We start from the raw sequence: 25,271 nt of genomic DNA, 5'->3' as shown, positions 1-25,271 counted from the left end.
GGTCCTGTGCTCTCCCTGGATCTGGACAGTAGATTGTTTGGCTGTTAAAGCATATCTTCAGATTAGCAGGCTCTAATAAGGAGACCATTGTGCCAAGTTTCTGAAAAGATAATATTGTGTCCTGCAGGTGTCATCTGCGTTCTACTGTCTCACAGCAAAACCCAGACCTGACAAAGAACTCAACACCATAGGCTTTGAGTGGTTTACGAGGAGGAGGCAGCTAGAACATATGATGCCCGAACATGAAATTCCCAACGAAAATCAAGATGGCACGAGGGTACTGAGCTGTCCTACTCTTATTTAGCTTGCAGAGGGGGAATCTATGTGCCCGCTGTATCTGACAATTAATATTCCAGTCACTGAGTTGAGGAAATGACTGCAAAATAAGTGAACAATGTACCTTCTAGAATCATCTCCTTATTCCCTTCTGGAATCCCCATCACACAGATTATTTTGCTGCATTGAATTTTCAGTGTCTTCCAGCTTTTGGGTTATGACCTGCAGACTACCTTGATTTTGATAATTCAATTGGTTTTTAATAGATTGGGTTGACTCCACCAGACTGGCAGATTGAGACTTAATGTCATTCAGTCCACTTTAAAGAACATCCATGTTTTTAGACATTTTTCACAATGCCACTTGTGTTTTAGGTGGGAAGGCTTTAAAGCCAGATAGTCCTTTTTATACTCCTCCCTGTGAAATTAAATCAATTTGTAGATTGAAGCAAGAAAGGAAAAATCAGTTATACCAGACCCAGACTGGCCAGGTTTTAACTGTCAGCAGGCCTTAGCCCTGTATAATCTGGCACCCTCGTCTGGGTCGCAATTGGGGACTGAGCCTCAGCCAGACATAGCAAGTCTACCAGTTCCCGAGAAATCGGATAACAAGAAAAAAGCTTCCAGGGCTTCTAGATTCTCATGAGACTCATTTTCTCTGATTGAGTGAGGCTCAGACCAGGTTATATCCTCTGCCCAAGTAGCAGCATGATACATCTTTCCTTACAGGATCTGCCTCTACAGCAAGCACAAGGGGCAGCCAGCCACCATTATTCACAATAGTGACAACAGTCATTAGAGTCATGGCTCGAGTTAAAACAGCAGATACATACGAGGATGTTAACCCCTTAAAGCCTGTACTGCAATTTTTTCAACTGCTAAGATCTTAAAACCTACTGACCAACCAACAAAAGCACACTTTCTAAGTAAGTTGCTACTTTCATGTCAAGTTTGTTGTAAATCAGTTCAGAGCAAAATTTACTGGGAGCTAAAATTAGAACCACTTCATTTTTTATCCCACCATGACATAACTTATTTTTTTCCTTACATTTATCTGAACAAAAAAATAACATGTCAGACCAAAGCTGATTAAAAGCTTTGCCAAATGTTGTATCAATCTGTCCACGGGGTCAAAACGTCTAGGTAAACTCATCTGAACCAAAACTACACAGTGACGACACTGTGCAACGCAACACACACACACACACACACTCCCCAACACTCCCCCCCCTCAGTTAATTAAAAGACAGGTGGCACTTAGTGATCTCAACTAAGAATTAAAAAAAGACAACTGTAACAAGGTTAATTCAATCTGCTTTGTTATTATGAAACATACAAGATGGAGAAGCAAAAACATACCTCAGAAATGTAACATTTATTCAAAAATTTAAGTTAAATTACCTTTATTTCGATGTTTCCCACTTTTGTGGTTGATCGGATAACTGGTCTGCCAACAAGAGCAGGGAAGATGTGCTCTGGAAAATTTGAGCCAGCATACCCACATTTCACAAACTGAATCAAAGACGAGAAGCACAAAAAAGAAAGACATTATTAGGACAATTCCACAAATCAAATTAATTTAAGGTAATATCAATTGACACCAATGGGCCAAAGCGAAAAAGTGCTACCACATTGGGCACAATAAACAAATCGTTTTGTGATTTATGGACAGAATTACAGTTTGATGGTAGTGAAAACCCTCAGATTTATAGAAAAAGAACTAAATCCAGTAGAAAATACATATGTAGAATTTACTCTACCACACTTTCCGGAAGAAAGAAAAAATATGTACGTGGATTCTGCTCCAAATTTAGTATTTTTGCCTGAAATCAGAAGTTTGAGATCTGGCAAGTAATGTTAATTATTTCCTCCTGATTCTCGTTATCACTTCCCTGACTACCATCAGGTAGCTTTTGTGCAAACAAATGTTTGCTTCAGGCTGCTGAGACGGTAGCATCTACGGGATTTAAAATGTTTTAACAGAAGTAGGCTTGTTAATGTTTGTGGATGTTTCTAAAGAGTTTAAATTACTTTTTACCATATCTAGAACCAAAGTTGGCGCTGGGCATCCAGAAAATCTATCTTTTCTGCTTTTTACTAGTGGAATATAAACTGAAATTTAAAGTTCCTTAACACTGGAAAAATAAGAATCTAAACACGTTCTGGTACAACGACCTCCGATTTCCATGCTGGGTTTAGATGTGCATTTCCCAATCTAGAATTCTGGCAATTTGACATTTAATTTAGCAACTGATCCAAATTCCAAATACATTAATTTCAGAATTAAAAACAGCCTATTTTCACCTCATCTAAAACTAATTCTAACAGTTACTTAATTACACGTTTACAGCACAAAGGCAAGGGAACCCCTGTTTCAAATTCACTGTGAGTGAAAAGTTTTGCTGCGCTATTCAATATTCAATGTGGCATTCGTCCACTATGCCCTACCATTGTCGTACTAAATGCTGCAAAGGCGTGAGAAAGTCAAAGCCAAACTTAAACAAGGCTATTAGGTCAAAAAAGAGCTCACAAATGTTAGAAAAATTAAGAAAAAAAAATGGATACATGGGTCACAAACTAAACTATTTGAGCAAGGCTGACCCTCCATGCATTATTCTTATTCTTTGTAGTCCTGTTGACCAATAACATATTACCTGTATACAAGGACAGTTATGTTTCATTAATTAAATACTTGTGCAGATTTTGGAGTTTTATGGAAGCCGGTACCCTTGCCCAGCTTTGAAAAATGAAAATCATGCTCACTAAGCCAACTTACATTTATTTACCAAAAATGACCTTATTGGCCTTTGATTACATAAATCAATTAGATTACAGCAGTGTATCCAAACAGCATTGAGCAGCATATCAAAGCTTTTGCCTACCATGCTACAATAAATAAAATATTTTACTCAAAAGCAAATGCATTGACTTTTCTGCTGGCATATTTAAATTTCTAACGTAAATAGAGAAAAAGTGGAAGTTTCAAGTTTGACTGGATCTGCAACATTGGTAGATGTTCAGACAAAAAGCACTGCACGATTATTAGCGATCAATTATGAACATGTAACCTAGGGAAAAGAAAACATTTACACAGGCCTTGGCAAAACCATTAGGTCTTGCTTCTATAATGCAGGTGCCAGACTATTGTTTGTTATCTATGCCTATTTGTAAAAAAGATTGTTGAAAAATATAAGAGAAATAAATCAAAATACTGAAGGAAAAGCAAACACACACTCGCGGTATTCAAAACAGTTTGAATTCACTATGTTCTATCATTGTACATAACCTCCTTTATTTTTCAAATACTTTTCGCTCAGAAAGCACTAAAAGTAATTTAAAAAGAAAAAAGAAGCATCAAAATTTAAAAGGAAGATACCTAAAGCAGCCCTAAATTAACTGCAGTGTAACGGGGATCTTCTCCAAGCAATGTTCTCCGCCAGACATATCTTAGCAGTGCTGGGACAACAATCCTTCGGTCATGGTCTTATATATCAAAATGGCTACACCTCCAGGATTTGACAAAGCAATGATTGGATAAAACCCTCATCAGCCAACGCTCTGGAAAATACCTTTGAGGGAGGATGGACATCTGAGTCCCCTCAGTTTCTTGACAGAGTTCTCCCCAAGCAGAGATGGGTAGTGTAAGAGTCAGAGGAGGGGAGGAGTTTGGAGAGGAAGAAACGATGACCGGGGAGGTGTCAATGGAGTAGTGGAGGTTGGAAAGAAAGGAGAAACAAGAGCAGAGGGGTCAGCAGAAAAGTGGAGGTTGGAGAGGAAGATGAATAGGAAGCAGGAGGAGTAATCAGAGGCTGGAGAGGAAGAAGAGATGAGTTCGGGAGGAGTCAGCACGGCAAGTGGGGAAGATGAAAAGAGGAGCAGTCAGGAGAGGAATGGAGTTTGGAGAGAAGACGAGGTCACAGCAGCAGTCATGGGGAGAGGTTGGAGACAAAAATGGGATGACATCAGAAGTAGTGGGTAGTGAAGTGGAGGCTGGAGAGGAAGGTGAGACGAGACAGAATTATTGCAGGTCAATGCATGTGATGAAGCCCAAGGGTCACCAGTCCCTGGGCACCAACACCCCAGATTAGGGCTGAGGTCTAAGGCAAGTATTCTGACTGGTCAGGTAGATCCCGATAAAGAATAATACCTCTTCCCCATGCGATGTGAAAACTGGTAAGTGAAGAAAAGGGAAGCCTAACAGAGAAGGGGAGCACCAAACCATGAAGCAAACTCAAAACTGAGGAGTTCACTGACTGGGGTTTCTCCCCCATTTGGTATGGGGGATGCTAAGGCCAGCCTAAAATCTGACTTGGTGGCATGGCTTGAAAGCTTTGTTTCGGTACCTCACTGGTGAACAACTTATCAGGAAATGCTAAATAAAAGGTCTCCTCTCCCAACTTTCTAGTCTTGTCTCTCCGACACTTCTGTCTCACATTACATGCAGTTAATCTAAAAAGGGAGTCATTGTTTCAGACATATTGTTACAATACTGCCTTCAAAGTGCGGCAGGCATTTTAATGGACCACTGGTTAAGAAAAAGTGAGAGGTATCAGATGGCACTGCTCACATAGAGTAATTCATCATAGAAATCAAAAAAACAACGTCCCTCAATCCCAACAGAAAAAATATGGAATTGCAGTTTTGACAATAAAAACAAAGGTATAGGTTAAAGTATCAGCATTCAAGTTTACATTTTATTGCTTAGTTAATAATAAAAAAACACTGCATACAGATAAAAGCCAAATACTTGTTGTGATTATGTCAGCTGAACCTATAGCTAAAAACATGAAAACCCTAAGACTGAGTACATAGCTAAAACCTGGTATCCAGTGCCCAGGTATTTCCCCCGGGTAACTCAATTCAAAACAAATCCTCAGATATTCCACCGAGGGGGATCGGCTCTAAAGGGCATTAAAGTTTAATCAAATCTGCTAAAAATGATTAATCTGCCTTCAACTAAGTGTCACAGTTTACCCCCTCAACTGCCTGCGCCTAAGGGACTACCAGACAATAAAATAAAAAATTTAAAAGTACTGCCTGAACTCTAAAGTGCTTTAACATTATGCAAAGTCTGCAAAACGTGTGTTATGTAAGGCATGTTGTATATCCCTTATTTAGCCCCAAACTCAAGGTTATATTGGACCTACTACTGATACACAATTAATACATTGGCACAAATGCCAAGGTGGTTCACCAGGATAATTGGCTCAAAACTGCATTGTCATTAGTCAAGTCAAAAGAGAGCAAAAAATCATGCTGCTATATATTTACAAGTCAGGAGCACCCAACCAAACAATTAGAATCATCACTTTAAAAAAATATATTTTATGCAGTTGTCACAGCTATCATTCAGCTAAGAGTCACAATTAACCCCCTCTGCCGACTACACATCAGGGACTGTCAGACAAGGTTTCAAAAATGTAAACATTTTACTTGGACTTTGAGGTGCTTTAATGTTATGCAAAGTCTGCAAAAGGTGAATTATGCGAGGCATGTTGTTGGACCCTAGTTGGCCTCAATCTCGATGTTACTCAAGAGTTCCATCACCAGGTTTAAAAGTTTAGTGCCTTGGCAAGCCAGGGAAATCGAATCTCCGCACAGCCATGTGGTGACCTATTGCCTACAAATGTGAATATGGAGCTTCCGAAACAGCTGTTTCAGTAAATTCCTTCTGACCTCTAACTGTTGGATACGTACACAGGATGTGATATATCGACTCTGTTTTGTATCTTCTGTATCCCAGTGTCCAAATCAGTATAGCATAAAAGTTATTTTTAGAGCGGGAGAGAAATGGGCAGTTATATACGCATGAGGCTTCATTCTGCTATAAGGGTTAATCACTGTCCAGGCGTGCCCCCACGTTGCAAATGAATTCTTGTCTTGTAAAAGTTACTGTTGCTTCACAGAAGAATTTGTTATTTGACTGAAAGCTGCTCTTTCTATGTTTTTGTTCCTTGAGTCCTGGATGCCTAATTCTCCCAAAGCCTTTCTTAGATATTCACACCAATAATTTGCTTGATTTTTCCTTATTTGCACCTCGATTTTGCACCAGCATAGATTATTCAAAGACCCACTCTCAGCCGTTCGGAGTTTACAGCACAGTTTAATGAATGTGTTCATTCTTTGTAGCTTTTGATTTTTAAGTCCAAATTCAAGCTGCACCTGTGCTGGAGAGGTTGATTTCGGCAAAGTGAAGACTGCTTTATTAACATTTGTTAGAAGTTGATTTAGGAAGTTTGCTTCCTTACTGTGCAAAATTTCTAACCTATATGCCAATGTCGGAATGAATTGGGCTTCCATCACCTTCAGCAGGTGACCATGCGAAGGGCAGTTCAATTTCTTTTTCAGGATCTTATACACAAGAGTTAAAAAATTGGCTTTTGGTTGTAATGCGACCAGATGTTTCTTGAAGAACAACTGATGTCCAATATAAATGCCCAAATAATTAGAAGAGTAAACTACCTCCACCTACTTGCCGATAATGGATCAGGAAAATGACTTTTTGCAGGCCGATTGTCTCCGGTTCCAATCATGTTATATATTCTGCCGCCAGGATAGGTGGTTGACTGTCCTCTTGTCTCAAATGGTTGTTTAATTCGGCTAAATATAGACGGAACAAGCTCTGAGCTAGGACGAGCCCATGTTTCAAGCCACTCATAGTGTGAATTCTTGAGGTGACTGCTGCTATCTCTTAGTTTGTCCTGTTCCCAAGTGTCACTATACAGTGCTAGGACTGTTTAGCATTTTTACTGGGATACCCCATTCTGCCAACTAGGTCTGTATTATACATTGCTCCACACCACTCAACAAAAAGCAAGTTTTGTGCCATAAATCATCATCTGTCAAGTTGGTAATTGCAAGTAAATTTGTTATTGTCCCTATGCCTTGGACTAAACCCCATTTGTATACTAGGAATGAGTATTTTCCATTGGCCCAGGCTTGCAAGTCTTGTAGAATACAGGATGCATACAATGCAGCTTCCACATGGATCAGCGCTACTAACCTGTAATTACATGGAGAAGAGAGACTTCCATTCTTATAAACGGAGTGAAAAACGTTCCCTTTCCATGAATCTGGTATGACATTCCTTTGGTAAATGTGGTCAAAAAAATGAGTTAGGTACTTGGGCCAGGAGACCACATCATACTTGTATAGTGCAGGGAAGACTGTTCAGACCTGCTGGTCCTTCTGACTTCAATTTCTTTATGATCACCTCCAATTGCTTTGGGTCAGTCACACTCTACAGTCTAATGTTTCCTGACTCTGTGAGTAAGCTTCTCCTTTTTGGTTTGATTACTGGCCTCTAATGGCAGCGCTATCTGATTTCTTTGGATTTCATTCTTCCAAAGATTAACAGGCTGGGCATATATTTCTTAAACATATGCTTTCCAGGTTTCCTCTAAGATCCCCGCAGTTTGGTGCCATGCCTGCCCCTCAACCTATTTATCACACCCCAAAAATGTCTTTACTGTTCTGATGTTTGCTGGACCATAGAAGCTTATTCCATATTTCTCTTGGTGCCGCATTTTGGCCTTACAGCATTCTTTATGGTATAGTAACCTCATTGTTATTAGCTGAGATTTTTCTTACTTTATCCCCATCTTTGCTTCCCCTGCTAGTTTTCTCATTTTTCTGGCAATTGTTTTTTTTAATTTCCATAGCCCTACTGGTGTACCAGGGTTCTCTTTCCACACCACCTGTAGCATTTTGCCCTTCCAGTTCCTTATATGGTGTGGATTCAGGTGGAAATTTGTCAGAATAATCGTAATGAAGTTAGCCCAATCCTCTTCATGGGAGGTGGCTCCATTATTAGGCACCTCTTGCTTTCCTACATAGAGGTAAATAACCGTCATTTTCTCATCCAAGCCCATTCTGTGCCATTTAAGCCTTTTTAAATTGCAAGCTGCTGGTTTTGAAATAAAGTCAGTTACTATTCTTGTCTTGAAAAAGTTGTCATCTAATCTGAGGATTTGAGGAAGTTGATCACTTGCTGGAGAATTTGAAAGGAATTCACCAGGAAGCATCCGTCTTTAGTTATTAGTGTGAAACCAATAGTTGATTGAATTCTTCCACACAAGTAAGTCACTGCTGCAGGGGAGTCCTCTTGTGTTGCCATTCAAAATTAGCCACGTTCCTCCAACTGTTTTCGGGGCTTTGTCATGTTAGCGGAATTACTTTGATGGCCTTGAAATTTGATCTTCCCCATTGTGGTTTATGTGAAAATTCCCTGAAATGATAAAATTTACAGGCTGATATAATTTTTGCAGCGATTTTATTCGGGCACTCAGGGTTGTGGTCTTTTATTGTTTCCTTGCTTTGCATAGATGTATAAAAACGTTTATTTTACGTAATGCTGTTGCTTCATTACATTTTAAAATGTTTGAAATTGCCCCCTATGCCTATTAAATGGGAAGAGAAATCAAATTTTGGAATCAGTACTTTGAATACACTTGAGCTCAGAAGATTTATTTATGATTTTGTGGTGGAAACACATATTTTAACAATATCAAAACAAATCAATACACTAAGTGATGACATTTGCAAACATCATCATTTGTACGCTGTATACTTTTATAAGCAAAACCGTATGGCTGTGCACAGATAATGGTCATGTCAATTGAAGATGTGTTGTCTGTAATGACAGTGTGCTACCACACCATGCATACTCCACTATACCCCACTCAACATAAATCTGCACCACTGCACGCCACTGCTCTCTACTCTGCACCACTGCACACTGTGACTGCAGTCTACTCTGCACCATTCCACTCTGCACTCTACTCTATGCCACTGCACTCTAGCCCTCTCTAGTGCACCAATGCATTCTACACTGCTCCAAACCACTCTGCAACCCTGCACTCTACGCCAATGCACTCTACTGTGTACCACTCCACGCCAGTGCACTTTATGCCATCCACTCAATGTCACATTAATCTATTCTACACTCTATGCCACTGCACCATTCCACTCTACGCCACTTCACTCTGAAACAATCTAATCTGTGGCACTCAACTCGCCCCCACTGCAACATACACTGCACCACTTTACTCTGTGCCACTCTACCCTACTCTGTACCACTGTACTCTAACCACTGGACTCTATGCCAATGCACTCTAAACCAATATACTCAACAACAATGCAGTTTACACCAATCTACTCTGCACTACTGCACTCTACACCACTATGTTCTACTCTGCACGACTCTACTCTATGCTACTGCTCTCTACACCACTTTACTCTGCACGACTCTACTCTGCAATCTGTTATTGAACTTTATGCCACTCTACCCTATGCTGCTGCACTCTACTCTGCTCCGCTCTACACCACTCAGTGGCATTCCACTCTACACCACTGCACTCTACACCACTTCATTATAATTTACTCTGCACCACTGCACTCTACGACACTGCACTCCACAGCTCTCAACTCTATGTTCCTGCACTCTTTGCCGCTTCACTCTACGCTGAAACAATCTACTCTATGCCACTGCACCCTACACCACTTTATTCCCCCCTGCACTGTTCCAATATACACAACTACACTCTATGCCAATGCACTCTACGCCACTTTACTAAAAACCAATACAATGTCAGGGATGTAAAATTTCTACAGCCCAATGCCCAGGACATATTGTTTGGGGTCAAGGACAACAAGTTTTCATGCCCGTTTTGTCCTTGGGACAAGAAGGCCCAACTCCTGCAGCACAATCGCTTTTGCTGCCATGTTACAGTATCACATTATAAATCAGGAAAGGGGATTGTCTGCAGTTAAGGTGATATTTGTGTCCATATGTTAATGCTGTTCGAACCTGTATTTATGGTTCATTAGAGCAAAACTTTATTATTAGGGTGAGCACTCTAAGAAAATGTTGTAAGCCTTGGAGCGCACTACTAGCAGTGGTTCCAATATAAAAAAGCATACACACGTTTGCAAAGTTCAACAGTACGAGGCTTCGTATAATGCCCCCTTAATGCACTCTAATTAGATGCAATTATTTGCAGAATTTTAAAAGCAAGATTAATGATTCTTTGCTTTCAAAATAGATTGTTCGCAAAAATGCAACTAGAAAAAAATGTTTTGCCAAACTACTGTGAAATTTTAGGTACCACGTCTTTGAAGCATCGTTTAGTAAAAGGTATGGATGCATGCTAGTATTTCCAAAAAAAACATAACTGAAAACCAGGGTAACAAGTTGCAACAGGATTTTGAAAAATATGGAAATAAACAAGCATTGGCAAAGCCAAAAGGTCTGACATTGGTGGTCATTATTTTGGTTTTGTCAATGAGTATCTTGTTTTGACATAGTTTTTGTGGAACTTTGTAGTTGTAGGAGACGTCAGTCCCTCACCATTATGACAAAAATTTACAATTTTGTTTTTGTTCTCAAAAAGCATGCATTATCTCAACGTTCCTGGCACTGAATAAAACTACTTTGTGTGCTGATATGCTCCTTGTGAAAGAGCGAAATGCTGTAACTTAGTGAAGTCTATAGGAAGAAAGAGACAGAATTTTAATAATAACAAAAGGTTGTGGTTAATGCCAAACCTAATTAGAAAGTCACAAAAAAGCACCAATGATATATGTCCTTGCATTAGTGCAGACTTATGGCTTTCATGAATTCACAAGAATTTACAAAAGTAGGCCACTAAATCATACTCCCAGAAAATATTTGTGAACTGCATTTTACCACATGCAAATATGCAGGTGTAGATTTGGTCATGCAAAAATCTGTTTATCTTTTACAAGTCTCCCACCACTTTGTTCCCGGGAAGAAATTTTTACTTCTGCCCGGGTCAGGAGAAAATTAGCAACCTTTCTCAGTAAGGGAATACATTTGAGAAGGACTGAGGAAAACCCTTAGAAATGCAAGTTAGGTTTGCACAGACTCAAAGGGGCTTTCCAACCCTGGAACTATTAGTTTCTCCTACTTCCAGGTTCAGTATGTAGATCTGCAGAAAGGTAGCACAATAAGGGAATTGCTAGCATTCAAACCCTACTACATTATGAGCACTGGCATAATTATAAAGGCTATAATCAGAGCTCCTATATAATGGAAATGCTGCCAAAATTTGTCAGTGCACTAAGTGGCACCATAGGGACAAGTGTTTTTTTTTTTTTACTGGGCATGTAGATTTATGAAGCAACCTGTCTCATTAACAAGTGTATATTTTATCAAATTCCACACCCCTGAATGTGCACTACTGCACTCCACTATACCTTACAACACTCTAATCTATGCCACTGCACTCTCTTCAAATCTATTCTACTAAGCATAACTGTGCTCTGGCACTGCTCTCTAAGCCACTTTACTCTGCACCACTCTACTCTATGCCATTGCACACTACCCCAATGCACTCACCACCACTGCACTCTATGACACTCTACACCACTGCACCACTCTATGCCACTATAACCTGTTGTGCACCAATACACTTTACGCCACTTTACTCAACACCTCTCAACTCTGCACCACTGTTCTTTATGCCAATGCACTCTACTTTACTATGCACAACTGCACTCTTTGTTACTGCACTCTACACCACTCCAGTCTAGATCATTCCACTCCAGTGCACTCTATGCCACTCCACTCTACCCTCCATCACTCTACTCTATCCTGCACCACTCCACTCTGAAACAATCTACTCTATGCCACTGCACTTTATGGCACGCTGTTCAAATCTACACCACTTTACTTTATGCCACTGCACGCTACACTACTCCACTCCACTCTACTCTACTCTACCCAATGTACCCTACACTACTAAACCAATGCACTCCACCACTGCACTCACCACCAACTATTCTGCACCACTGCACTCTAGGCCACTATACTCTACAGCACCCCAGACCACTCTACACCAGGCTTGTTTATTTAGCTATGTATCCTTTTTTGCTAATTGTTAAGTATTTTGCTGCACTGATTCGTCTAGTTCATGGGTACTCACAAACTTTTTCTCGGGGCCAAAATTGCAGTATGGTTGAAGTGACAGCGGGGGGGGGGCTTAGAAGGGGCGGGGATTAGAGGGGGAACAATCAGTTTCATTGAACAATTCAATTTTTATCCTCCAGTGTGGAAAATTAATCATTGATCGGCATAGACCTATATCTTCCTTATCCTCTTGAGGTAGTGTATGCGGACACAACCTTGCCTCTTTTATTCATATTTGCCCGGTACCTGAATATCGCACTAATTGAGGCAACGGAACAGCATAGATTATGCTTATTTTCAGAACAGAATTAATTAACTTAAAGGAATTTCAAACTTTAAAAACTGTCTTGAGTTAGTGCTTTGGATGCAACTTGTGAGAGGACTTCACCTCAACAATAGAATTATTCGGCATACTGGAAGGGAAGGCACTCCAACGCCATATCATAATGGCCGCCGTATGTAAACATAAAGGAGGGCCGCGGGAGCATGCGCAAGGAAGCCACTGTTGCGCGTGCTCCCGCGGCCCTCTTCTATGTTTACATACTACGGCCATTATGATATGGCGTTTGTTGTGCGTCTCGCGGGCCGCCAAGCTAGGTCCGTGGGGCCGCTGGCGGCCCGCGGGCCGTACTTTGAGTACCGTTGGTCTAGTTCATGCTAAAACAAATACATAAGAACAGCAATTTGAACATGCCTGTTTTGGCCATGCACTCAAGCTTCAGTTGCACACAAGACTAAGCTATAGGTTTAAAATAGTTTCCAGTGGAACATAGACAAACAGTGTGTTAGCTAAATGCAAGTAAAATAAAACTATAACTGGGAAGCAGTGCTGGGAACAGGGCATTGATGAAGACAATGCTTTGTGCCCAACACATGCAAAACACATCCACCGGACATTCTATGTGAGCACTGCTGTCATGGGTACTGCAAACAAGATTTAAATTCCAGGATGACTTCCTATGTGAAATTATCAGCATGGATTGCTTGAGTTATAGATATGGCATGCGTGACATTCAGTTGTTTTATAGGTTTTGACTCACAACACAATAGTCCCTTTAATTTTTTTCTTCAGAGATTGTTTTCCCCCATATAAAAATATATTATGTGATCTCTTTCACAATGTTTTTGTGAGGAGGAGTAAGGTAGCAAACTGTTCTGCCAAAAAGACCGAGCAAGCTGGAGGCGGTGCATTAAACCTCTCAAAAAGGTAATGATTCAAAAATTTACCAGAGAGCATATTTCCGGGATGAGGGATTTAGACTAGTATGGAAGTTTTTTTTTTTTCTGAGGCCCTTTGTACAAATTCAGAATTAATTTAGGTCTTACGACAGCCTTTGCCTGTGCTAATATCCTAACTAACAGGAAGGAACACTGGTGCTTGGATGGCTTAAATCTAGCTGGATGTAGGAGTAGAGTAGGATTGTACTTTTGGGAAAGAGTCTGCAGCAGAACCCTGGAAACAGAGAAGATGGGCAACATGAGAAAGAAGAGGCAGGAATTGTGAGCAGCAATCACATTTCTCAAGTAGGAGATCTGGAAGGAAGGCACCAACACTCTGGGGCTGCTTTTATTCTAGATCTGCAAGGTTGCAGCTGCATACGGCTATCAAAATGATTGGCACCCAGAGTGGAATAGCCACAACAGGAGATCTGTACCACTGATCAGAAAAGAGTTGGGGTGTAGGAATTTATGCTATTCTGTGACTTGCGCAGATCGGCACATTGGTGCAGAAAATGTCTTAATTGCATTTTAAAGGGGACATGTGAATGTCACCTGCCAGCAATGATCACAATACAAATGTTAAGTCTAGAATATCACACAACAAAGCTACTGCCCAGATTAGCAAATAGACCTGTCTTCATGAAGTGTTGGTGGGCGCACTGGCAGAATGGATTATCACCACAATGGAGCTGGCAGTGGTGATAAGCCTGGAGGATCAAGGCTGCCTCATTATTGTTTCCTGTCCTGAATGAAGATGCACCTGGATGGAGAATCTTAGTTAACAGCCATGTATCCTTTGCACAGAATGTTAGTGGAACCAATCTTACACACATCCACAAGGGCAAATTACAACCATGCCAGTTCAGCCTGTTTAAGAGAAACTGATAAACTTTTGTTAAAATCAGAGATGTGAAACCGCACAATCTAGGAGCACCAACCGAATATTAACTAACCAAATCCTAAATATCACAACTCTCAAAAGCAGGTCACAAAGCACAAGCGCCAAAGAAACTTTTTGTTTGATACTAATGAAAAAGGTTCATCAGAAAAAGGGAGGATAATAAGGAACTAAGGGCCAGATGTAGCAAAGGGTTTTTCCCATTCTGTGTCAATGGAAAAATGTGTTCGTACATATGGCCCTAAGTCTCAGACAAAAAGAAAGTGACTGGACACTACCATTACAAACTGGTCAATTTACACTAAACAAAAAAGCAGAAATACCATTTAATTCTTTTAAAATATGAGCTATAAATTCAACCATGCCCTAAACGACCCATATGATGAATAAAGGATTCATCTCACTGGTGTTTTACTTTTTGTAACTTTAACTTGCAATTTGAATTACAAATGGGCTTGACCTTCTGTATTTTAAGAGCCCATTGAACATATGTAGACTAACTGCTTCAAAGTCAACACTATTTCTAAAGGGGGTGCCATTTAAGTTTAATAATTCTCTGCCACCAACATTTCAGGTTAGAGACGTCTTCCCCATCAAAATAAACCCAGCTCCCTCAAGAGCATCGTTCCAGCTAAAGAAAACAAAACAAATGATTCATTTTCTGACTTAACCCTTTCGGCGCCACGGAGGTAACCATTACGTCTTGGTACCGGCCCATGGGGGGAGCCACCCACCCCGCCAGGGCAGGGATGGAAGGGGAATCGCTTCCCATTCCACCCATGACCCCCTCCCTCCCAGTGACGTCTGATGATCTCAGCAAGCAATTGCACGCTGAGCTCATCAGAGGTCGCCCCCATCGCTCTGGAAGCTCAGCTTCCAGCACGATCGGAACAGAAATGCTTGCATTTCTCTTCTGACTGGGGGAAGGGGCAGGTTGGAGAGGCATGAAAGGAAAGGAAAGGCTTTTCTTTTCCTTTCATGTCTTTCCGAGTTTTCCTGCACCACGATCGTAAAGCAATCGTGCTGCAGGAATGCCCACTAGACACCAGGAAATGTGTTTTTTTTAATCAATAAACAATAAAGGGGAGCGGCCCCTTGAATGAGGGTGGCTCCCCTGGGGGTCATTTTTTTAAGGCCTTTTCTGTCCCCCTTGGGGAAGATCGGCCTATTTTAATTAGGCCTATCTTCCCCCAGGGGGACAGAAGCCACTAGGCACCAGGGATACGTTTTTTTAGATTTGTTTACAGGTGGGGAGCGACCCCTTAGGCAAGAGTCGCTCCCCTGGAGGGCAAATTTATTTTAGGCCATTTTTGCCCCCCTTGGCAGATTGGCCTATTTTTATTAAGCCACTCTGCCCCCCAGGGGGGCAGAAACCACTAGACACCAGGGATTTATTTTACGCGACTATTTCACGCAAGGGGAGCAACCCCTTAGGGGACTTATGGTCACTCCCCTGGGGGGAAGAGGGGGGGCAGGGAGGATTTATGTTAGGCAGATTGGCCTATTTTTATTAGGCCACTCTGCCCCCAAGGGGGGCAGAAACCACTTAGGCACCAGGGATTGGTATGTGTGATTTGTTTGAGGGAGGGGGGGGGGGACATGCCCTTGGGCAAAGGTCGCTCTTCATGGGGACACATTACTGTTGCCCATATCTTCCCCCCTTGGGGGCAGATCAGCCTATTTTTCTAAGGCTCATCTGCCCCCAAGGGGGCACAAATCCCACTGGACACAAGGGAAGATTTAAAAAAAAAAAAAGTGGGTGGGGGTATGGCCATATCCCCACCCCAAATAAATGGGGACAAAGTTGTTCTGTTCACCGTTGAGCAGATGGGGCAATTACACCCGATCCAGTCCCCGGGAGGGAGGGTTCAGAGAGCCTATTACATGCCAGGGAATTAAAAAATATATATATATATAGTGGAGTGGTGGCTACCAACCAGTATAGGCATGGTTATGCCCCAACCCATCTGAAGGGGGTAACAATCTTTCAGCTCTCCCCCCACACACTAAAAGATTGTATCCCAACTGCAAGTCAGAGGACATTTGATTATTGTGGGTTTTGATTTTATATTTGGCACATGGGAGCTTAGCCAACTCTCAAAATCGTCCCACTTGGAATGGTGAGGGCTGCACTTTTTGGACTTTGGGACACTGCCATGTAGAACAATCTATGAGACCTAGACATATCTGAAAACTAAACATCTGGGTGAATCCAGGGTGGTGTGCTTCACATGCACCTGCACCATTTTCCTACCCACAATGCCCTGCAAACCTCCAACTTTCCTTGAAATCACACATTTTCCCCACATTTTTGTGATGAAACCTTCCGGAATCTGCAGGAATTCACAAAATTCCTACCACCCAGCATTGTCGATCTATACCGATAAAAATTCTGCACCACTTGTCGGCCTTTAAAACGTTTTCTTTTAAACTGCCCTTTTGGACCTGCTTTGGTTCACCTTCAATTTCGACATGTCTTTGGCTCTTCCCTGTCACAGGCACTTGGCCCACCTACTCTGAGGTATTATTTTTATCAGGAGACTGAGGGGAATGTTGAGTGGTAAGGACTTTGTGCTGGTGCAGAGATCCCAAAAAGAAATGTGGGGAAAATGTGATTTTTTTTTTAGCTAAATTTGAGGTTTGCTGAGGATTCTGGGTAAGTAAACAGTTGGGGAATCCATGCAAGTCACACCTCCCTGGACTCCCTCGGGTGTCTAGTTTTCAGAAATGTCCGGGTTTGGTAGGTTTCCCTAGATGGCTGCTAAGCCCAGGACCAAAAACGCAGGTGCCCCACCCCCGTAAAAACAGGTAGTTTTGTGATTGGTAATTTTGATGTGTCCATGTAGTGTTTTGGGGCATTTCCTGTCACCGGTACTAGGCCTACCCACACAAGTGAGGTACCATTTTTATGGGGGGATGTGGGGAATGCTGTGTAGAAGCAAGTTTGTGGCTCCCCTCAGATTCTAGAACTTTGCAGCACTGAAATGTGAGGAAAATTTGTTTTTTTGCCAAATTTTGAGGTTTGCTAAGGATTCTGGGTAACAGAACCTGGTTGAAAGCACCACTGGTTACCCCATCCTGGTTTCCCTAGGTGTCTAGTTTTTAAAAAAATTCACAGGTTTGGTAGGTTTTCCTAGGTGCCAGCTGAGCTAGAGACCTAACTCCACAGCTAGGTACTTTCCAAAAACATGTCAGTTTTCAATGTAAAAAATTGATGTGTCCATGTTGCGTTTTGGGGCGTTTCCTATTGTGGGCACTAGGCCTACCAACACAAGTTAGGTACCAGTTTTATTGGGAGACTTGGGCGAATGCTGGGTGGAAGGAAATTTGTGGCTCCTCTCAGATTCCAGAACTTCCTATCACCGAAATGTGAGGAAAAGGTGTTTTTTTTGCCAAATGTTGAGGTTTGCAAAGGATTATGGGTAACAGAGCGTGGTGAGAGCCCCACAAGTCACCCCATCCTGTATTCCCCTAGATGTCTAGTTTTCAAAAATATATAGGTTTACTAGGTTTCCCTAGGTACCAGCTGACCTAGCGGCCATAATCCACAGCTGGGCACTTTGCAAAAAACAGGTCTGTTTTCTTTGGGAAAATGGGATGTGTCCATGTTGCGTTTTGGGGCATTTCTTGTCTTAAGCACTAGGCTTACCCACACAAGCCAGGTACCATTTTTATCGGGAGACTTGGGGGAATGCCGGGTGGAAGGAAGTTTGTGGTTCCTTTCAGGTTCCAGGACTTTCCATCACCGAAAAGTGAGGGAAAAATGTTTGTTTTGCCAAACTTTGTGGTTTGCAAAGGATTATGGGTAAATGAACCTGGGGAGAGCCCCACAAGTCACCCCATCCTGGATTCCCCTAGGTGTCTAGTTTTCAAAAATAAACAGGTTTGGTAGGTTTCCCCGGGTGCTGGCTGAGCTAGAGGCCAAAATCCACAGCTAAGCACTTTCCAAAAGAAACATCAGGTTTCAATGTAAAAATGTGATGAGTCCATGTTGCGTTTCCTGTCGCGGGCACTAGGCCTACACACACAAGTGAGGTACCATTTTTATCAGGAGACTTGGGGGAACACAGAATAGGAGAACAAATGTTATTGCCCCTTGTCTTTCTCTACATTTTTTTCTTCCACATGTAAGACAGTGTGTAAAAGAGAAGTCTATTTGAGAAATGTTCTGTAATTCACATGCTAGTATCGGGACCCCGGAATTCAAAGATGTGCAAATAACCACTGCTTCTCAACACCTTATCTTGTCCCCATAACTTACTGAAGAAGCCACACAACGAGCCATTTTAAATCAATAATTTACTGGAAGCTAGTGGGACATGACAGAGCAACAGACCATAAAATCTACTTATGTTGTCTGGTAACAAAGCATGTTTATTCACCCTCTTTTCCGTCTGGTCTGACAAATGTCCCTCAAAACAGATTCATGCCAATCTAGCACTCTCCTTTATATGTATGCATACGTATTTGTGATGGATGATACTTAAATATTGCACTTCGAATTGTGAACATAAAAATAAATCAACTATACTAACAACTTTCAGAGTTTAAGACTTAACTCTATAAATTTGCAATTTCTGATTACAGCTGACAAAGCCTGTCTATTGTATTCAGAATAAGTGATCAAACACCTGTTTCCACGTTGTAAGCCAAAACTATGATAATATTCAGCAAAAGGCAGTTGATTCTTGCACAGCTGATGTAGCAAGAAGCACTGTTGAATCCCGTCTTATCAAAAGTCACAAAATGTATTAAAGACCCACAAAACTGTACCCATTAGGAGCAACATGGTTTTACTCTACAAACACTAATTCAGACTTGCTGCACCTGCTTTAATGCCCGCCCTCCAATCCAGCCGTACAAATAAAGAGGAGCAGTAGGTTACTGCTGTTTTTGCTGCTCTACGGACAGCTGCAGCTGGATTGGTGGCAATTTGACTTCTATCCTGGCAGGGATACTGAACCATCTTTGGGCACCGTGGGCGACAAGCTGACAACAACCCAAGACAATAACAATGTAGTGAGTTTCATCCCTCTAGATCTCACTGTTGCAATCATCACTGTGGACCTTTAAGCTCCTGCTTGCTGACCAGCTGAGGCTGGTATACCTGGAGTCTTTCTGCTGGTTTGCTCTTTCCTACAGGATCATTCCCAAATTATTTACTTTCCCCTGCTTTGATCTAAGAGTTTTTTTCAGTTCTATGGAGAGCTCCCTGGTGGTCTCCCCAAGCTACCATACTATTCTTTACATACATGTGACTGCTTGGTGAACTAATTATATTGTTTTGCTGCTTTATCTTTCTTGTGCCAGCAAAATAGCTAATCATGCATTTGGATCTGTAGGCTTCTAGTTTGGCTTCATGCCTTAGTGACTGTCTTCTGGCCATCGAACAAAAGATGAACCAAAACTTTATTAACTTCAGCTCAAGTAAAACCAGACAACTAATCACTGAGAAAAAATAACATTGGTTGCATAGGGCACTTTGGTCTTCACCAATGGTTACCAGCACAGTTCAACCCCCAAGGTTAATTATTTGGACCTGGTCCTAGATCAGGATCTCTCTCTTTATATACAGATTAATAACCACTCCGCCAAGGTGGTTGTTTCAAAGATAAACTACTGCAATAGTCTACATCCCCTTGGACCTGATGCCTAAACCCTGGCAAAATTGCCATGGGTGCAGAATTTCACAATTCTAATAGTTTCACGATTAAGAAACTTGAAGCTGTGCTGGATGCCTATAAAGCATCGCACTGGCTTCCTTTATAAAATAGTGCTCAACAGCTTGTGCTGTGTTTAGAGTTTTTTATAGTCTAGGATATTGTTTCTGGGAAATCGTTTATCTCTTTGAAGGACTTGTAAACCTCTTTTGCTCCGAGTTCAAGCTTGTCCTACTTCATCTCTCCTATGTTAAAGCACACCTGCTGCGGTGAACAAGCTCTCTGGTGCTTAGATCCCGGGCAGTGGAATGTCTTGTCAATTCAGAATTGGCAAACTCAGGACCGTCCTGCTTTCATGAAGGGCAGAAAATGTATTTGTATTACTGGACATATGAAAAACTTAGCATTGTGACCTATCACTCAATAGAATTTTGGAAGTCTTTCCTGAAATGAGTTTTCTGGTTAGCGGATAAGGGCCATATAATGACCGATGTTAGCCTATAGAATTCAGATATCAAATATAATCAACCTCGATGAATTTAGGGAAACTTGTATTGCCATCCACTGGAGCACTGCACTACTGTCCCATCTCAATACAATCAAAAGACTAGCATCTACAACCAGGGAAACAGTTGAAGAGACAGTGGCAGGTTTGGATAAGGATTGTGCAATAGAATGGGCAGGAATAATTGAACAAAAGAGAGCAACCACAGATCTTGCCTTCATATTACCAAAGAGAAATTACAGCAGTGCCCTGACCTAATATTTTAACAACAGTATATTCTGCCCTTTATATTGAAACTCAGCGAAGACCCGGGTAACCCCCAATAAATCTAGAATAAGGCTACAGTAAACTGCTTTTTTATAGGAATGTCAGAAATCCTTGTTTGCTTTTTTCTATAGTACAAACAAAATTTAAAACTTGTTAAGAGTATTTTATAGCGTATGCAAGAGAAGGAACTTTAAATACAATTACGTACAGTGCATGAATAAATTACTGTTGCATGTTTACATTTCAGGTAACGTTTACAATGGTGTTTCTCGATAATGTTTAGCATGGTATTGAAACGGCCTCCAATCTAGAATACAACTGCAGAACACATTAACAGAAGCCTGGAGCATAATGCATTAGTGTAAAAGGCTAGGTAAATTGTGTATATAAGAGAGACAAATTGTTTTTTAAGAGGGAGAAATAAGTTGTTGGCATCTTTAAGATTACTTAGTGGTATTGAATGGGGGTTGAAAGCGAGGGGTACAGATTACTGAACCCAAGATCATATCAATTAGGAGGGATTATATACCAATCCATGAGGAGTTATTACAAGTAATTATAACTCAGTGATAGTCACAGCCAAACAGTTAGGGCCCACAAAGACAGTGGAGTTTCAAGATGTTTTACGCTGACTCATGGAATCTATGTCAAGAAGATGAAAGAGAAATTTAAAGTTCTCTGTGATATTTAAATAAAATACAAATTGGGAGTTTCTAAAGGCCAACAAAATTGATATTAAACTCATGTTGTTTGGTAGTATTTGGAAACATCTATAAACTAACCATAAACAAAGCCTGAGGGAGCTAACTACATGTGTGCGAATAAGCTGCTTTAACAAAACATCTATGATAGAATATTGATAACACAGCTGTTTCAAGAGTGGTTGATTTGCCTTGTTTCAAGGAGGCTTCAGCCCCCATAATAGAGGCTATTATTACAGCTAACTGTTGGATCAAGGTGTTTGAAGCCCTATATTCTCACACTAATTTTGAATTAGTTCATTTGGATTTTGATATTGTTAACAAAGTTTTTACAAAACAGTTGGTAATCTGAGTTTGAAGAGGTCCTTTCAGCCGTAAATAGAAGAATTAGTTGTAAGTAAGGCCCCCGGCCAGGATGGAGTTCCACTTGACATGTTTAAACAAAACAATGAGATGTGGGCACCTTTTTTGACTAATGTTCTGAACTTTGTGGCAAATCTTGACCCTACAAATGCCTAGTAAGAATCATTAACTGTTCCAATTTTTAAAAAGGGATTAAAGAAGACATGAAATGTTACTGTCCAATATCACTTCCACACTCCTTGTTGAAGTTTTAGGGCACCTTTTACTTGCTAGATTGCAGGGTTGGGCGGAGGAGAATAAAGGCTAGTCAGAAATACAATATGGTTTTCGGAAGTCTGAGAACAGTCAAACAATCCTTAAACTTGCACCTTTTAATTAGTAAATATACCCAGACTGAACATATTGCTAGTCACGGAACCTTGATATACATCCATAAAGAAACTGTTATCCAGAGATTTTAATTTTTGATTTGTGTTTTTGCATCATTAGAGAGGTAATTAAGCTTGGGTAGACATTACTAATCTCGGCTGATTTTTTTCTGGACGACATTACTAACAAGCATTTGTAATGCAACAGGACTCGCATTTGCTTGAGCTAGAGCAATTAGCATTATAAACTCCTAACTGGACTTTTCTTGCGACGTAAATTGAAAATTAAAATAAAACAGTTTCACATAACCAACTGGGCTTTTCTTGCCATATCAACTGAAAAGTAAAAGTTTCACATAAGGGAGCTGACGGCCACCATCAGTGCAAAGCAGACACACAAAGGGAAATAAAAGTTCACTCATAGTGAAACCTATCGTCAAAAGTGCAATTATCCATGTAACTGGCAAAAATGCAATTATCTACGTAACTGGCAAAAGTGCAATAACTATGTAACAGGGTCAATGTCATGCAAAGCGCTCGACTTCTGCCCAACGAGATTATGCTGCGAAAAAAACAGAAAAAGTAGTCCAGAAACCGGACGGAAAACGTGGAGCCTCGTATGTTTTCGGTACTTGGTCGCTGCACTCGAGGAGGGTTAAACACCGGAAATGGCATGACTTCTGCATGCCTTTCAATAATGAAAGCAAGCAGATTTTAAAAGGTAAGCTCACGAACCAATGAAAGAGACTGACGTGACATGTGCGTGGTTTGAAGCCCAAAGAGAGATTACAACATGGAAAGGAGCGCTTTGCGCTCCCCCCTAAAAATGGCGGATGTGTTGCAGTGATGATATAATACTTCAGGAACCATGAGACATATATACTTCATTTTGGTGTCAAAACATAGGTTTTGGGGGTCAATTAGTCTTATAGAGACAGAAAATAACTACTCAGAGCAACTCTTCCACTATTTTCCAAAATGGCGACTCTTATGACGATGTGTTTTAGCCATCATACTGGTAATTTATTTTATTATGGTTTTTGTTTCATATTTTCTGTTGATTTAAATTCGATAACATGAGCAAAGCAGGTTGTAGCAGAGTATCTTTACCTCCTGAAAGAGTGTCACTAACTACAAAATATGAGAACTCCTTCAACAAAGAAAAATGTATCATATGCCACACTAATGCAAAAGAAAGGCTAACATCAACTTCAGCTGGACAGAAGAATATTCGAGATGCTATAGAAATACGGCAAAGTTTGTAAAATATTGAAACTGATGGGTTAAAAGGATCAAATATTTTTTCATTTCAGCAAGTGTTACATGTCGTTTCAATGGAAAAAAAGCCTGGAAAAAAATTGTCAAAAAATAACAGAAAACAGTGAATCACAATAAGGATCCAAGTCTTCTGAGAAAGCGACGACAATCGATGGCTACCCCTCATCCACCTTCAACTTATCAGAAAGCATAGAATTTTCAATGTGTTATCTGTGGTTTAGCAAGAACAAGGGCCACAGGTTCACATTCAGTGAGATCAGAGAAATAATGGTCAACATTGATGAAGCTGTATTGATCCATAATATCAAATTAAGATATTTCTGGTGAGAATGTACAATGACAGAATTTGTTTTTGTCAGTCTAACAAAAAGAATGAGCCACTTATGGTGTTCTCAGCTGATTTGATTCCAGAAGTTCTTGTTGCCAAAATGAGATCACAGGATGCAGTAAAATCAGCATGAACCATTTTAAGAAATGTCCTGAAAGATTTAGACTTTGGACTCAATGACAAATTTTGCGATGCCCCTTAGCTCCGCAAATCATGGGACCCAACAAGAATGCTTGATGTTGTATTAACATTTTTTACATCATTGTTTGATATCAGCAAAGCAAAACTGTTGCAAACTAAAGTTCTTGAGCTCGGAATAGAAGCCAACAACATTGATGATGGCTTTGAAGATATAAGCGAAGAAGTGAAAGACAATCCCATGAACCGACAGGCTTATGCTGTAAAAGTGTACTGTCTTTTCCAAATCATGTTTTATTAAATTACATCACGGCAAAGAGAAAACTCTGCTACACATGATGGCTGCCTATGTGAACTATGAGAAGTGCAAATGTAGAGAGTTCAGCTCAATAGGAGTGATGTATCAACAAGTTATAATGACATAGTACAGAGCAGGAACTTGTTATGCTATAAAATCTTGTGAATCCGACAGCACACCACTTCCAAGTCACTTTACCAGGACATGATTTATAATTGCTGCTCTTGATAATTTTGAAGACAGCTCTTCTTTGTCTGGAACATCCGCCACACAAGATACTGCCATGGTGCTTTCCCAAGACTGTACCAATGAAGTAGCTGCTGGAAAACAAGCTATGTCAGCTGTAGGTTTAAACAAACAAAGCTGCAAACTTATATCCCAACTGCCTTGCCACATGTGCAAAATCACTGCAAGCCATCAATACGTCACAGTCTACTAGAACATTTCAAAGTGGCTGAGGACATGGATCTCCTTCTACCTGATGCCGCAGTGTGCAAATCTGGTTTAGCTGAATATCTCATATTGCTTATTCCAATACCACATCCATTCAAACTCCTTAACAGTGTACATAGCTCTAAAAAAAATGCAAGCTAGAAGACCAGCCTATCCTGCCAGTTTTCTGCGATGAAGATGTTTTCCGTAGTGTAGCTGACATTTTTTATGAGCAATCAAGTAGAATTTGATGCTCTTTATCCAATGATGGGCATTTTCCACATGACAAATGTTGCATTGTGGTATGCAGGAAGTTATCTCAGTGGATGTGGCATAGACGATGCATTTATTGAGGCTGAAATCTTAGGAAGCAAAACTGTCCAGTCAGTATTGAACGGAATTCATTATGTTTGTTTGTTACGAGTTATGCTCATCATGTCTGAGGCTATAGAACATTTCGCTGGAGTGCTTTCTGAAACAAGAATGACAAAATAGGTTTTGCATATCTTATCTCAGAAGTGAACAAGGTGCAGGGAGCACTTCCTTAAAAAGACATAATGCAAGGCCAGTCAGTGTTCAATACACTCAGTTCAAATCAGAAAACCTGAAA

At 40.7% G+C, this 25,271-nt stretch overlaps 1 protein-coding gene across 2 annotated transcripts in view; it reads right to left on the bottom strand.

Moving 5' to 3' along the window:
• The window catches only part of ACTR2 (actin related protein 2), a 167,446-nt gene that overhangs the window by 138,563 nt on the left and 3,612 nt on the right, over positions 1-25,271 (bottom strand). For both annotated transcript variants that reach the window (XM_069234264.1, XM_069234265.1), the window contains exon 2: positions 1,677-1,787. In XM_069234264.1, the coding sequence (XP_069090365.1) occupies positions 1,677-1,787 (111 nt within the window). The remainder of the gene's footprint in view (positions 1-1,676; positions 1,788-25,271) is intronic.

This window comes from Pleurodeles waltl, chromosome 5, assembly GCF_031143425.1.
Source record: "Pleurodeles waltl isolate 20211129_DDA chromosome 5, aPleWal1.hap1.20221129, whole genome shotgun sequence".
Classification (NCBI taxonomy): Eukaryota; Metazoa; Chordata; class Amphibia; order Caudata; family Salamandridae; genus Pleurodeles; species Pleurodeles waltl.
This window is presented reverse-complemented; position numbering and strand designations above follow the sequence as displayed.